The following is a 15,077-nucleotide window of genomic DNA, read 5'->3' as shown; positions in this document are numbered from 1 at the left end:
GTTGAATATATGAGAGGACCTCCACAGTCGGAGGACAAATGGAGAAGAGAATGGGATTTATCCATGAACTTCTGGAAGTCCCCTTGCATTTAACATAACAAATAAAACCCAACATAATTTATACTTTTTGATAACATGGAGAAGCAAAAAAGATTTCCTTGGGTAAATATATAACATGTGAAAAAATGTTTGAAAGAGGCACCTACGATTCATCCCTTAATCATATGCTTTCTTGCATTGTTAAAAACACGTTTGACTATGAATTTTATAGTAGCCCTGGTGGTACAGTGGATTAAGTGTAAGGCTGCTAACCAAAAGGTCAGCAGTTCAAACCCACCAGCCACCACATGGGGAAAAATGAGGCTATCTGCTCCCTTAAATGTTTCTAGTTTTGGAACCCCTATGGCGCAATTCTATAGGGTTGTTGAGTCGGAAGGGGTTCCAGGGCAGTGGGCTTGGCTCAGGAGTATTTAATATATGGGTCCAACCAATGTTTATATGCAAATTATTTAAAATTCTATTTTACCCAAATTATTGCTGTTCTCTGTGTGAGCCCTTTGAAGGGAGAACCCTGATTCATCCCTGGCTCCCTTGGTTTGCCTACCATGTCTGTGTTCTGGCCTCCAGAATTCCTAAATTATTGCATCCGTCTCCTGTTTTAGTCCCTGAGGTCACACAGATGCTGTAGGAACAGTGGTGAGGGGGGCGGCGCCTGTACTTTCCCTTAAAAACAGTCTGCTGAACAGTGACATCTACAGGACTGTGAAGGTGTCCTGTGTCCCTGGGCAGCCAGCTTCTGTCAGGGTATCTGAGGAAGCCTGTGTCACTCCAGGACTTCTGTACTCCTCAGTCATATCCAGGGCCCCTCCCTCAGCTCCAGGCCAATGTGCAAGGCAGGACGCAGCCTGGGGTTGGAGAGCTGCCCTATTAACAAGAACCCCAGTCACCCAGGACAGGGGGTTTCTGGTCAAGCCCTGACTGTGCAGAGCCCCTATCTTGCTTATGACTCTTGGACACTGTGTGTCCAGGTCAAACTGTCCCACAGTGTTCTCCATGGCTGATTTCGGGAAGCTGATGAGAGAAAGGTTTTCAAAAAGTGTTTTCCCCTCTCTGTTCAAACCTTTAAAATCATTGTTCCAACCATTACTCCCCGGAGTCACCTTTCCCCTGTACTCCAGCAATGCACAGCCTAAGGAGTTAGTGCCCAATTGTTGACTGAAAGCAGCCTGGAGGGATCCTGGAGGGCACTCACTTCCCAGGACTTAAAGCACTGTGATTCAGTGGGACCTAAACTGCATCCCCACAGGAGAGCCATAAAACTCTGAGGAAAGAATGACCCACTGCAGATAGATCCATACCTAGAGGGGTGGAAGAGGTCACTGTATGGGGGAGGGCAAGCCATCTTTCAGAGAAGGATTCTCACTGCCTTTCAGATCTGTCAATAAAACATATGTGGATTCGGATCCCCATCTTGGTATGGGCTACAGCGGCTGGGGTTTTTGTCTGCTATCACTGATGTGATGCTGTGTACCAATGCCAGCTCATTGTAGTGCCATGTGACGGAGCTAGAACTGCACTGTAGGATTTCCTGGGTGCTCATCTACTGTGTCACTATATACTCAGGTTGCTGTTAAGTGCCGTCGAGTCGGTTCCGACCCATAGCAACCTTGTAAAGGGTTTCCAAGGAGCGGCTGGTGAGCTTGAACCGGCGACATTGTGGTTCAGACTGATTTTGCAGTCCAGTGCATTAACCCACAGTGCCACCCCAGGACACCATGTACTCATATAGACATATATCATCCACTCACAGCATCTCCGGGGGACAGAGTAGAACTGCCTCGTAGGATTTTCTAAAGTGTCCTCTTTAAGGAGCAGAGGTCCAGCTCTTGGCTCCCTCAGCGCATCCTTTAACAGCTGAGCAATTATCTCCTAGTCCAGTAAGAACCCCAACAATGGGTGTGTTAGAACATTCCTTTCCATTTCAGTGATGCTTTAAGAAAGCTAAGAGCAATGCCCTCCCTTCTGTGGCTAGGGGATCCTTTAAGGCAGGCTGGACATTCCACCTAGTCTCAGTGGAGGGACTGTTAGAATTTCAAAGCTGGCTTTAGTAATGTTTGCATTTGAACCCCTTTGTTGGGAGGAGCTGTAGCCTTCTAGGTGGTCTGACTTTCAGAATCCTCAGCTTCTCCCTCCACCCGCCCCCCATCTCAGAGGAAAACCACTTTGTTTGAAATACTAATCCTTTGTTTATCCCTTTATACAGCATCCTGAAACTAGCCATTGTCTACCTCAATATACAATGAGTGCCTAGTATAAAATCCACTTGTGTTTTCTACCTGGTTTCCCATAAGCTTGTTTTCTGAATGAGCTGATCAATCATGTATCAGCTGTGGGGTTCCCGAGTCTCCCCAGGAGGCCCCATGGGGTAAATGCTCCTGTCTCAGAATTCCACCCACCACCCCTTTTTCTCCACCTCAGCCCACATCCTTTAAAAGCTGTGTGACAAGTGGAAACCTTAAGCAGCTAAACAGCAAACCCACTACAGGAAGGGTGTCTCATTCAGAAAGTCTAGAGCACAGAAAGTTGATTTCTGGAACCAGAATTTGAGTGTAGTGGCCCCACCTGATGAGCACTGAACTGCAAACCACAAGGTCGGAGGTTCAAGCCCACCATGCTCATCTCCATGCAAGAAAGAGGTGTTTTTTTTTTTTTCTCCCACAAACGTTTAATGCCCAGGAAACCAAATACAAGCTCTCTATGGGTGGGGATGGAATAGACTGCACTTGCCAAACATCATTTAAAGGATGCATTTTCTAACTGCCGACCAGCATTAGGGGAAGAAGAGTCAGACCAAAGGAGAAAGAAAAGGCTGCACTTTTATTGGGGAAGATAATGGCATCGATGGGGGGCTTATGCACAGTGAGAGATTAACCCCCAACATCTGGTCACTGTAGTTCTGTTTGGAGGGCGTGGTTTGGGAGAATCAGGGCCAAGCCCTCACCCTCACTCCTCAAGGACAAGATGTACCAGGGCCAGCAGGACCGGAAGTCATGAGGGTTGTCTTAGGGGGGTGCTTGGGGAGTATGCACATTCTGAGCAGGGTCCAGAGGAAATATATTCTCCTGTTGAGAGCACAGTCTGGGGCCACTCTAAGGAGGGATGTTGCAGGGGTAGGGGAGCTCTCTTTGAAACATAACTTCTAAGACAAAAGCCAAATGATAGGGGAGCACAAAGACCACATCTGCATAAACAGCTGGAGCCCCCTGGGTCTGTGGGGGTGGTTTGGGTACTGGAGTATTTGTCTCTAGTTAGGTGTCTCTGGATACCCGGATCCCACAGAAGGCAGGCGGCTCACATCGTGGTCATAACTCGGAGCGTCTCGGGGTGGAACCTGCGGATCTTCTTCTTCAGGGCCCGGGAGGCCTTGACTCGGGAGGATGTGGGATCAGGCGGCAGCCAAGGCCCATCGCTGGCCTGTAAGGGCTTCAGGGCCTCTGGTGGAGGCCACGTGGGCTCAGCCTGCCCAACTGTCACTGGGCTGCCCCTCACCTCGGCCTCGCTGTCGCTGGACTCACTGTCTCCGAACCAGCTGGTGGTCCGATCGCTGCCATCTTCATCCTCGCTGGTCTCCACGACTGTGGAGTAGACGTCGGAGCTGCACTCGGCAGAAGACTCGGAATGCTGGGACTCACTGTGGGCACAGGAGCTTGGCCTTGGTAGCGGGGGCCTTGCCCGGAGACCCCCTGCACTCCTGTCCGACACCCTGTGGGACGCCAGGTTAGCAAGGTGGGCCCTGTCCGAGATCTCCACGGTGGACTGCCACCTGCGCTGCTTTTTCCGGGTCCAGCCACTGGCCACCAAGCCGACAGCAGCAGCGTCCAGCGGATAGAGGGTCTGTGGCAATGCCACGGGGCTCCCCGGCTGAGCCACCACCAGGGGCACCAGGAAGGACACTGGGTAGAGGCTGGTCTCGGAGCAGGACCGGCCCCGTGGCACTTCTGCGGCCACAGCTGCCGTTCCCTTGTGGGGCTGGTGGGAAGGGTACTGCTCCAGGGGCAGGCAGGGCACCATGCTGGTCCCCCACTGATGCTCTGGGGGCCACAGCACCCGATTGCTCATCCTCCGCTTGACTTTTGAGGCCTTGACCCTGCGGCTGCCTGTTCTGGGTCGAGGAAGGCAGACTTTAGCATCCAACGGGGCGTGGAGAAGTTGACCCCAGAGCACAGAGGGGATCCTGGTGCCCTCTTCCCTACAGGGCGAGTCAGCTATGTGACCCCAGTAATGGAGAGCAGCGTGAGGGGAGCAGGCCTGGGCGCAGGGCTCCAGCAGAGGGAGACCCCCAGTGGTCTTCTGAGGAACACAGCTCTCTGAGGGTGTGGAAGCTTCTGGAAAACTCACCGGTTGCTGGGTACCCAACAAGGACAGAGATGGAGGCTGTGTGGGGCGCCCCCTGGAGCTGCCCCTGATCTGAGCCACACCTTTCACTTCTTTGTTCTTTGGAAAGTAGTCCAACTTCCTGAGTTGACCCTTCTGGTCCAGGCTCTCTCCTATGCACATCTGTGCATACCTGGGCAGCCCCTGCTTGCCCATGCCGATCCTCAGGTGGCCCCCCTGGGTCTGATTCCGCTGAAGCAGCTTGTTAATGTACTCCCTTGCAGGATGCACCTCAGGGATCGGTCTGGAATAGAAGGAGTCAGGACGGGGACTCCCGGGGGGCTCACTGCTGCCCATCTCTGGTGTCTCTTTGGTCAGAGCGAACAGGGGGCTCTGCAGGGCCACTGCGTGCAGGGGACTGGGGTAGGCGTACACCTCCTTGCTGCTCTGAATCACCAGGTCCCTCTGGTACTTGGGGTCTACCACAGGTGGAGGGATGCTGAGCCCACAGCTGAGCAGGGAGCTGGACTGGTTATCGGTGCTGGCTCTTTGGAACTGAGGCTCAATTAGCATGACCCTTTCAAGGTCTCCTAAGAATGAGAAAATATAAAGAACTCAGGGAAGGGGTGGAATTCAGTAGGTGCATTAATGGGTTACTAGTTTCCTTCATAAACAACCAACTTCATTAAGGCAAAATCAATCTGCTCTATTGCAGCAAACGGCTCCCCCAGTCAAAGCTGAACACAGGCCACAATCTACATTTTCATGCAAATCATGTGTTCCGTGTGCAAGGAATAACATACCTGCTAATTTGCATAAAAACAATTCTCCATGCACACCTGTAGTTTTTAGAGGTCAATTGGACCAAAAAATCACAATGGCACATAATTACTTCCATTTCCTGGTGCCAACCCCATCACCGCCCCCCTTTTTAGGGTGGGTTCTTCTACTTAATCTTTTACAACAATGGTCCTATGCAGTATTTCTCCTTTTGTGACTGACTAATTTCACTCAGCATAATGTCCTCAAGGTTCATCCATGTTATGTGGTGGCTTACCGCTTCCTTGTTATTCTTCAAGGTAGCATAATATTCCATTGTGTATGTACCACAGTTTGTTTATCCATTCTTCAGTTGATGGGCACTTAGGCTGTCTCCATCTTTTTGCTATAATAAATAGCGCTGCTATGAACATCGGTGTGCATATATCTACTCATGTTATGGCTCGTATTTCTTGTGACTAAATACCAAGTAGAGGAATTGCTGGATCCTAAGGTATTTCTATTTCCAACCTTCTGAGGAAGCGCCATATTGCTTTCCAGCGAGGTTGGACCATTTTGCAATCCCACTAGCAATGCAGGAGCGTCCCAGTCTCTCCACATCCCTGTCAGCATTTATTGTCCTCTACTTTTTTGATCTTTGCTGTTATTGCATTTAATGGCAGCATGTTTGTAAAAGTAAACCATAGACTCTCACATCTTATATAGGCTGCTCAACAACCTCATTCGATCAGGGACTCTGAGGCCATGGGGGATAGCAGGTCTGCAGATGGCAATCGTGGGAAGGTCTCTTCAGGGCTCAGAGACCCTGTGAGGAGCCACGCAGGAGTCCCACCAGCCAAGATCAAATGCTAGACCAGGTCTCGGAAGAGCTGTACCATAGAGGGTGCATGTGGGTGATGAACTCCACTTTTTTAGAAAGGAATCCTATAGAAAGTCTATGGTAGTTGCATGGTTCCAACACCGTCAAGTCACTCACAATTCATAGCGCCCCTGTAGGACACAGTAGAGCTACCTCATAGGGTTTCAGACTTTATGGGAGCAGATTGCCCCATCTTTCTCCCATGGAGCAGCTGATGGGTTTGAACTGCTGACCTTTAAGTTAGCAGCCCAGTGCCTAACCATGGCACCACCAGGGTTCCTGGTTCATCTGGAAAAGTGAAGTCCCCCTTTTCAGCACATGTCTGTGTGTCTTTATCATCATTGTTATATGGGATCTGCTCTACAGCTCAGTCCCTGGTGATGTAATTAACACACTCATTTCACTGACTGAAGGCTGGGAAGTTCAAATCCTCTCAGAAGCCCCTGAGTAGAAAGGCCTGGCAATGCTTCCGAAAGCTCAATCATTGTATAAAACCTGTGGAGCACCTTCTCTTGAGATGCACGGGGTTCATGAGTTGGGTCCAACTCAGTGGCCCCTAGTTCCTGGCTCCCCTGCAGCTGCCCACTCACACAGGGATGCAGCTTCACCTTTTCTGATGCTTGGTTACCTGTGGACACGGGTCTGGGCCGGAACCTGTCCCAGGACTCCCTGCCTGAGGCCTCCACTTTGCCCTCAGTGAGGACAGGTCTCCAAGCAGGGCTGTGAGCCACATTCACAGTGCTCTCATCTGCTGACCATGGCCGGTTTTCACTGCGCCGGGCAGTGGGTGGCCAGGAGCCAGGCAGCAGGCTGCCACGGAAGGTGGCAACAGTCTCACTGCAGACAGATGTACAGGAAGTGGAGTGAGAGTAAGAGGCGGCATCGCTCAGCTCATAGAAACCTGGGGGGAAGACACAAGTCAGAACATGTGCTGGAGGAGACAGCTTCTATGCCCCAGGACCCCAACCACTCAGGGGAAGCCCCATTCCACACAGGAACCCAAACACTCAGGGGAACCGCATCCCACATAGGACCCCAACCACTCAGGGGAACCCCATCCCACACAGAACCCCAACCACTCAGGGGGAACCCCATCCAACACAGGACCCCAACCAATCTGGGGAACACCATCCCAAATAGGACCCCAATCACTCAGGGGAACCTCATTCACAAGGACCCCAACCACTCAAGGGAACCCCATCCTACATAGGACCCCAACAACTCAGGAGAACCACCATCCCACACAGGACTCCAACCAATCAGGGGAACCCCATCCCACATAGGACCCCAACCAATCAGTGAAATCCCATCCCACACAGGACCCCAACCACTCAGGGGAACCCCATCCCACACAGGACCCCAATCACTCAGGGGAACCGCATCTACAAGGACTCCAACCACTCAGGGGAACCCCCATTCCAACCTATGGAACCCCTCCCTATCTCCTCACAGGAAACCTGTCACCCACAGAACCCCCTTTTCCACATAGGACCCCATCCTTCCTGTGCTGCAGATGGGAGGCACATAGTCAGAGGAGAGACACAGCCCCAAGTGAGGTTAAAGCTCAAGGTGGTTCTGAAGTCTCTTTAACCCTCTGGTGTTGCCCTTTCATGCAGCTGACAGATAACACCCTGAACCTGGACTCCAGGCTCCACAATATCACTGTTTACTCCTTCAGGACTGTCACCTGGCCCAGGTCTGTGTGGCCTTGGGGATACTGGGCCTCCAGGAGCTAGGTCCAGTACCTGAGCTCGGCCGGCTGTCGCTGTCTGGGGATTCGCTGGTCCCCTTGCGCACACCCAGCTGTAACTCGCTGATTTGCTGGTCCAGCTGCTTCAGATGGGTTCTCAGTCCCACATCCTGTTGCCTCAAATGAAACTACAAAATAAAAGAAAGAGAATGAAAAGGTGGTTAAGCACAGACATCACCTTAAGATTCAATGCAGTGAAAAGTGTGCATTCTGAATATAATGCCAACTTCAAACATCTATGCAAAATGCACCCCCTAAAACCTGCTGACCCCTGGCCAGTATTTCCCTCCAACTGCAGACTTTTCTTTAATCACCAATTGCCTACCAGACACGTCTTTATCAGAAGACGAATAATACAGCCCGTGAGAGAGGAAGTCGCTGGATACTGGCAGCCCATGCTACCTCCATTTCCGTCATGATTCTACTCAAGAGTCCGCTCTCGCCAGCTCATGGGTAACTGCCACGCAAACTCACTGACCGTGTGGTCCAGAGGAGCTTGTCAGGGCTAACAAATCCCAAGGAAAGAAGAAAATACAAAGGCTTCTCCTGTAAGTTGTTAGTTAGTGCCCCCTACCCTATATCACAAGGAACATTCTCAACTTCCCTAAGTTCTGGGGAGAACCCTACGGGTGGCACAAACAAGAATGTGAACATGCTAGGCTGCTCACCCAAAGCTTGGAGGTCCATCCTTTTTGTTATGTGCCGTGGACTCGATTACGACTCATAGCGACCCTGCACAGGGTTTCCAAGGCTGTAAATCTTTATGGGAGCAGAAAGCCTCATCTTTCTCCCGCGGAACAGCTGGTAGTTTCGAACTGCTGACCCTGAGGTTCGCAGCCCGATTTGTAACCACTACGCTACCTTAGGTGTCTGGAAATCTAAAAAATCAGGCATTGGAGGAAAACCCTGTAGAGCACAGCAGGGGTTTATGAGTGGGAGCTGACTCGATGACAACTGGGCTTGAATTTTGGTAGTGACATCGGAGAAGCAGGTTCTCACTAAGTGGAGGCTGGAGGCAAGGCATGCAAACAAAGAGAAATGCTAGATTTTCAGAGCCTAGAAAATCTACCAGGAATGATGCTTTGACTTAGAAAGTCACATGCCAAGTGTGCTACTGAGCAGGTGGGCCTCACCTTCTGACCCAGCCTCAGACTCCTCACCTCTAAAATGGGTTACTGTGAGCATTAACTAGCTACATGTTGTGTGTAAATGCCCATATGTATATGCAAACAACATCTACGTCAAATAACTAACACAGGGATGTGGCAAAGGCTGATGTCCAACAATGTCACCCAGTTCTCAACGTGCATGTGGTACATCCATCCAATGGAGCACTCCTCCCTCAGAGACAAAGCATGGGTACTCTCCGAGACATCCTATAATGAGGACATCTCCGGAAAACATGGTACTGAGCCAGCCAGTCCGTCACCAAAGAGCCATACCATGTGGGTCACTCTGATACAAAGTTAAGAATCAACATGTGCACAGAAAGAAATGGTTTTGATGAATATCAGGGATGGAAGGGGGATTGTATCCTAGATATTAGATGCTTGTTATATTTGATGAAGGGGAAGTTGATACCACATCCAGGGAAAGTAGGCACAACCTGACCGATGTACATGACGACACTAAGAGTATATGAGAAAAAGAGACAGCTTCAGTCAGTGCAATAACATAATCAATTAGCTGGAGCCCTGGTGTGATGCTATAAGATAAGCACTGGACTACTAACAACACGGTCACTGTGAGTTGGAACCAACTTGAGGGTATTTAACAACAACTACAAACAAGTAATTATAAGATACCAAATGGGCAACATTTACCTAAAAGCAAAGATGAGAAGCCAGGAAGATAAGCTAGAACAATGGAAAGGCACCAAGAATGTGGACACATTGTTTAATGTAACCAATGGCATAGAACAGTTTGTATAACTATTGTTAAGGAGGAACCTAATTCACTGTGCAGACTTTCAACTGAACCACAATAAAATATTAACAAACAAAATCCTGTACAAACATTTCTTGTAACAATCAACACTTAACTTGAAGGCAAATAATGAATGGATACAAGTATATGGCCCACCCTGTATGTAAGTGATAGATTTATATGTTGTATTTCCATATGGTGGTAGTGGTGGTGGTTATGTGCCATGGAGTCAGTTCCGACTCTTAGCGACCCTGTACAGGGTTTCTGAAGCTGTAAATCTTGACGGGAGCAGAAAGCCTCATCTTTCTCCCATTGTAGTTTCAAACTGCTGACCTTGTGGTTCTCAGCCCGATTCATAACCACTATACTACCAGAGCTCCTTAGGAAATGTGGAAGTTCTTACATTCTCAGGCATAGGAACATTACTTCAAAGTTCTCAAACATTTGACAAATATTCACAAGAAATAACTGTTGTTGTTTGGTGCCATTGACACGGTTCTGACTCAGAGTGACCTTATGCACAACACAATGAAACACTGCCCAGTCCTGTGCCAATCTTACAATTCTTGTAAAATTGTTACATTTGAGCCACTTGCTGCTGCCCCTGTGCCAACTCATCTTTTTGGGGATCTCCTTCTTTTCCCCTGACCCTCCAGTTATCAAGCATGATATCCTTCTCCAGGGACTGGTCCCTCCTATAATAAGGCCAAAATATGAGAGAAGAAATCTGGTCATCTTGCTTCTGGGGAGCATTCTGATTGTGTTTCTTGTAACACAGATTTGTTCTTTTGGCAGTCCATGGTACTTTCAACATTCTTCTCCAACACCCTAACTAAAATGCATCAATTCTACTCATTGTCCAATTTTCATATACGTATGAATCTACTGAAAATACTATGTCTTGGATCAGGCATACCTTAGTCCTCAAACAGACACATTTGCTCTTGAACACTTTACCTAATGTGATCATTTCTTTGACTTTTGCCTCCATGAATGAGTGTGGATGGTTGATCCGAGCAAAATGCAGTTTTTGACAACTGCAATCTCTTCCCCAAGTCTATGATGTTACTTATTCATTGCTTCAGTGGTGAGGATCTTTGTTTTGTTTACATTGAGACATATCTATGCCAAAGGCTGTGGTCTTTGATCTTCATCAGTATTTTAAGTCCTCTTCATTTTCAGAAAGCAAAATTATATCATCTGCATATCACAGATTGTTAATGAGTTTTCCTCCAATGCTGATGCTACATTATTCTTCATATAACCCAGCTTCTCTGATTACTTGCTCAGCATACAGATTGAATAAGTGGGATGAAACAATACAACACCTTTCCTGATTTTAAACTATTCAGTGCCCTCTTGTTCTGTTCAAAGAACCGTCTCTTGCTCTATGTACAGATTCTTCATAAGCACAATTCAGTGTTCCAGAACACTCATTCTCTGCAATGTTGTCCATAGCTTGTCGTGATCCACACAATCGAAAGCCTTTGGGAAGTCATTAAAGCACAGGTAAACATCTTTCTGGTATTCTCTGCTTTCAGCCAAAATCCATCTGACATCAGCAGTGATATTGCTTGTTCCATGTCGTGGGTCTGAATCCGACTTGAATCTCTGGCAGCTCTTTGTAACTATACTGTTGCGGCTCCTCAGCTATGCATGGTGTCACCATGAGTTTGAATCGACTGGTTTTTGTTTTGATATGCTGTTGTGAAGTGCCGTCGAATCGGTTCTGACCCATAGCGACCCTGTATAGGGTTTCCAAGGAGCAGCTGGTGAGCATGAACCACTGACCTTGCAGTTCAAGTGACTTTGCAGTCTGACGCATTAGCTTACAGCACCACACCAGGACTCCATTTTTATGAGGGGGCTTCAAAATTTCCGCTATATTTCATCCATTTTTCCCACAAAGTTTCTGAGCTCCCTCATAGCTATATTAATCAGAACCCACCCACTTCCAGCTTAAACAGTCTGAGCTCTTCCTTTGTATACTTTTTAAAGCGTAAATGTTCTGACAACGCTGCTAACACTGAAGTATAGGGCCCGTTTCAATGAGTACCCTAAAAAAAGAGACACTTGCTTTCAAACAAAAGGGCATCTTAAAGTATTAAGACTTCAAATAACTTATTTTCTCACCATAAAACAAACCGAGAGACCAACAAGAAAATATGTTCCTTGCACATGAATGTTTAAAAGTACATATGGGATCTCTTTCCTCCAAGTCATAGAAGATCTCTCAGTTCCTGCCCCTGCCCCACCCACCTCCTCACCTTCTTTCCTTCCTCCCCAAACTCCTTTGCAAAACCATACAACCACTTTTGACCTGTGTTTGCACGGGAATAAGTGCTTTATGATTCATGTCTGACCAGCTGGTGTTGCAGGTGACTGAAGGTCCTGGCCCACCAAACCCACCCCCGGTGCCCAGCTTCTCATAGAGTACTCAACTACACCCCAGGGCCCCACCATGCAGCCTAAGGCCCCTGCTCAGCGCCTCCTGTTGTTTTCTCCTGCTGATTCTGACTCACAGAGTCTACAGGACAGACTAGAAGGGCCCCTTAGGGCTTTCTAAACTGTAATCTGCACAGAAGATCACCAGGTCTTTCCTTCTGCAGAGCTGCTGAGTGGATACTAACCAACCACCTTTCAGATAGCAGCCCTTAAGACCAACTCCTTCGCTCAGCATCAAACTTGCTGCTCATCATCAAATAGGACTTAACACAACCAAACCAAGTCTCATCGGGAGCAAAGCCAACCACAGGGCATCTTTCTACAGAGGAAGTCCACACTGTCAATATTGGTTGGGGTGGTTGTCTGTCATTCCTCTACCCTATTCCTTCAGAAGAGCTAGCTGTGAAGCCTGGAGAGAGTCAGCAGTCCTGGGATGTGGTGAGCATCCTCCACGAGCTTCAGGGAGCAAAGCATCTGGGTATGAATTCTAGACTCCAGCTAAACCCATTCACTTAGCCTAGAATCCGTACCTAAGTGGCTTCCCAGGGACCACAAAAAGCTTGACAGCATCTCCTCGGGGGATGCAGAGACAAACAAGCATTCAGTGTATCTCATTCTGAAATGATGGCTCTGTCTAGAAGAGCAGTAAGTGGATTCCCATCTGCTTCCCCTAGCCTCCCACGTACAGGTCACATGTCCGCCACATGATCCCTCCAGAGGACACAACAAGAAATGCCAAAACTAAGTGGGCGTCAGACATTCCAGTCCATTCAGAGGTACCTCAGAATCATAGGCTGGTGATCCCCTCCAGAACTCGGGCCACTAAAAACATCAGCGAACACAGCTCGACTCTGACACACGTGGGCTCAGGAGTCTGAGTTGGTCCCATGGCAAAAGCAAAAGCCAAAAGCAAACAAGAATACATTTCTTTCTCTGAAAACTAAGAACGCACAAAGTTCTATTCTCTGCATGGAATTTGTGGCTTTCTTCATCTGCCCTGTATGTTGTTGTTGTTAACTGCCATTGAGTCAGTTCTGACTCATAGTGACCCTGTACAGGGTTTCCAAGGAGCAGCTGGTGAGCTTGAAAAACCAACCTTGCAGTTCAAACAGCTTTGCAGTGTGGCACAGTAACCCACAGTGCCAGTTTTAAATGGGCATCCCTGTTGTTGCTGTTAAGTGCCATGGAGTTGGTTCCAACTCATAGCAACCCAGTATAGGGTTTCTAAGGAACAACTGGTAAATTTGAACAGCACCACGTGGAAGCTCCTAGGTGGTACCAATGATTCAGTGTGGGACTACAAACCAGAAAGGTTGGCAGTCCAATGCATCCAGAGGTGCATCACAAGAAAGTCCTGGCAATCTGTATGCAAAGACTCACAGCACTGAAGACCCTGTGGAGTTCTGGTGATCCAGAACTCAGGCCACTAAAAACGTGGGCCACTCCAAGCACCTTGTTGTTAGCTGGGTGTACCTCACCTCCAAGCCATGGTGTGCTTCAAGGAAGGCTTCAAGATTGCAACCAGGTACAAACACACCAGTTGCCTGAAAATGCAGTTAATGTGCCAGACTGCAAAGACACACCTCAAGGGCCGCCAGGAGTCTGCAGCACCAACACTTTAAAGAGAATGAGGAGCTCCTAGCACATTGTCCCAGCTCAGTGGGGGTCAGTGGTGCTCACTGAGGGCTTGTCCCTCATGGGAAACTAACAGCTCCTCCCGCTTTGGGTCCCCTTTGTTCACAAAGCAATGTCTCGATCCAGAGAGTTCTAGGTACGGTGCTGACGCAGCAGCAGACGCCAAGCCTGACAGTGAGAAGAATGTTTAAAACAAGTCACGGCCAGCAAAGCCATCTAGCAGGACGTTCTGGAAGATAAAGTTTCTCTACAGTCCCGGAGCCCTCTCCTGCTTCTGCCCAAGCCACAGCTACACCTGCCAGTGAAGGTGGGAGTTTCTGATCCTCTCAGGCCTGGGATCCTCAAGACACCAACGTGCTGACCGTTCCACGGCACACTCAGTTCTGCACCACTTCATGGTATGTTCTGGCATGACAGCACATGGCTACGATCAGTGGTCTGCAGGCAAGGCAGTTTTCGTTTGCTTAGAAATAGAGACTAAACCCAGAGCCCCTGAGCTGATTCTGACTCAGTGGTGTAGGACAGAGACTGCCCCCAGCCCCAGGGTTTTCAAGACTGTTCATCTCCCCGAGAGTGGCCAGTGGGTTTGAACCACTGACCTTCAGTTAGAAGCCCAGTGCTTAAATTAACCTAGATAGCCTTGACAACCTAGTAAGCCTCAGCCTCACATGCATTTATTCAGCACTCTTTCCTTTGTAACTTCAGACACTCCAGAGCAGCCGCACACATTGATATGTATAAAGGCAAAGGAAGCTGCCAACTTCCGGAAATTCCCAGAAAGGCTCCAGCTCTTTTGCACTTGAGAAGTGCTGTCTGGTACGACTGCTAAGAGTTGGATAAATGTTCTTCCTGTCTTCACACCTGATGGATGATCGGATGATCGAGGTTAACCCTGCAAGCTGGGGGGCATTGAGCTAACTGGGGCTCTTGGGGTAAGTAATTGCAGGGGCTGGAGATGAAAGTCTCTTGCCTGTGTTCTTCACTATGCAGTGAGCATGACTAGTTTTTTTTTCCCTGTAAGAAAAATGTAAAAGTGTTACATTCTGGGCTGATGTCACACAAATCCAATTCTTCTTCTCTTTTGATCACATAAAATCCACTCCAAGAACAAAGTTCCAAGAAAAGCCTGCATGTTCCTTCTGGCCCCCACACAAAGAAAAAAAAAACCCAAGAACGTGTTTGATCTTCTCTTCCAAAGGGCTACTTGTAATTAGAGACCGGTGCTTACAAGTCTGATCTGTATGTGACTTCAGCCCAGTTAATCATCAGCTGTGTCCTTACATTTCCATAGAAGAATTCTTATGAGCA

General features: G+C 48.5%; 1 protein-coding gene across 1 annotated transcript in view; it reads right to left on the bottom strand.

Moving 5' to 3' along the window:
• Positions 1-3,351: 3,351 nt before the first annotated feature.
• Positions 3,352-15,077, bottom strand: part of LOC102834801 (dapper homolog 2-like) — a 14,075-nt gene continuing 2,349 nt past the window's right edge. Inside the window, exons 2-4 of the mRNA XM_006876180.1 lie at positions 7,759-7,891; positions 6,642-6,914; positions 3,352-4,964 (exon numbers count right to left, since the gene is read on the bottom strand). Coding sequence (XP_006876242.1) covers positions 3,352-4,964; positions 6,642-6,914; positions 7,759-7,891 — 2,019 coding nt within the window. The remainder of the gene's footprint in view (positions 4,965-6,641; positions 6,915-7,758; positions 7,892-15,077) is intronic.

The sequence above is a fragment of the Chrysochloris asiatica genome, unplaced genomic scaffold (genome assembly GCF_000296735.1).
Source record: "Chrysochloris asiatica unplaced genomic scaffold, ChrAsi1.0 scaffold00361, whole genome shotgun sequence".
In the NCBI taxonomy this organism is placed as follows: domain Eukaryota; kingdom Metazoa; phylum Chordata; class Mammalia; order Afrosoricida; family Chrysochloridae; genus Chrysochloris; species Chrysochloris asiatica.
Note: the sequence above shows the minus strand (reverse complement) of the source record. Positions and strands in the feature narration are given on the sequence as shown.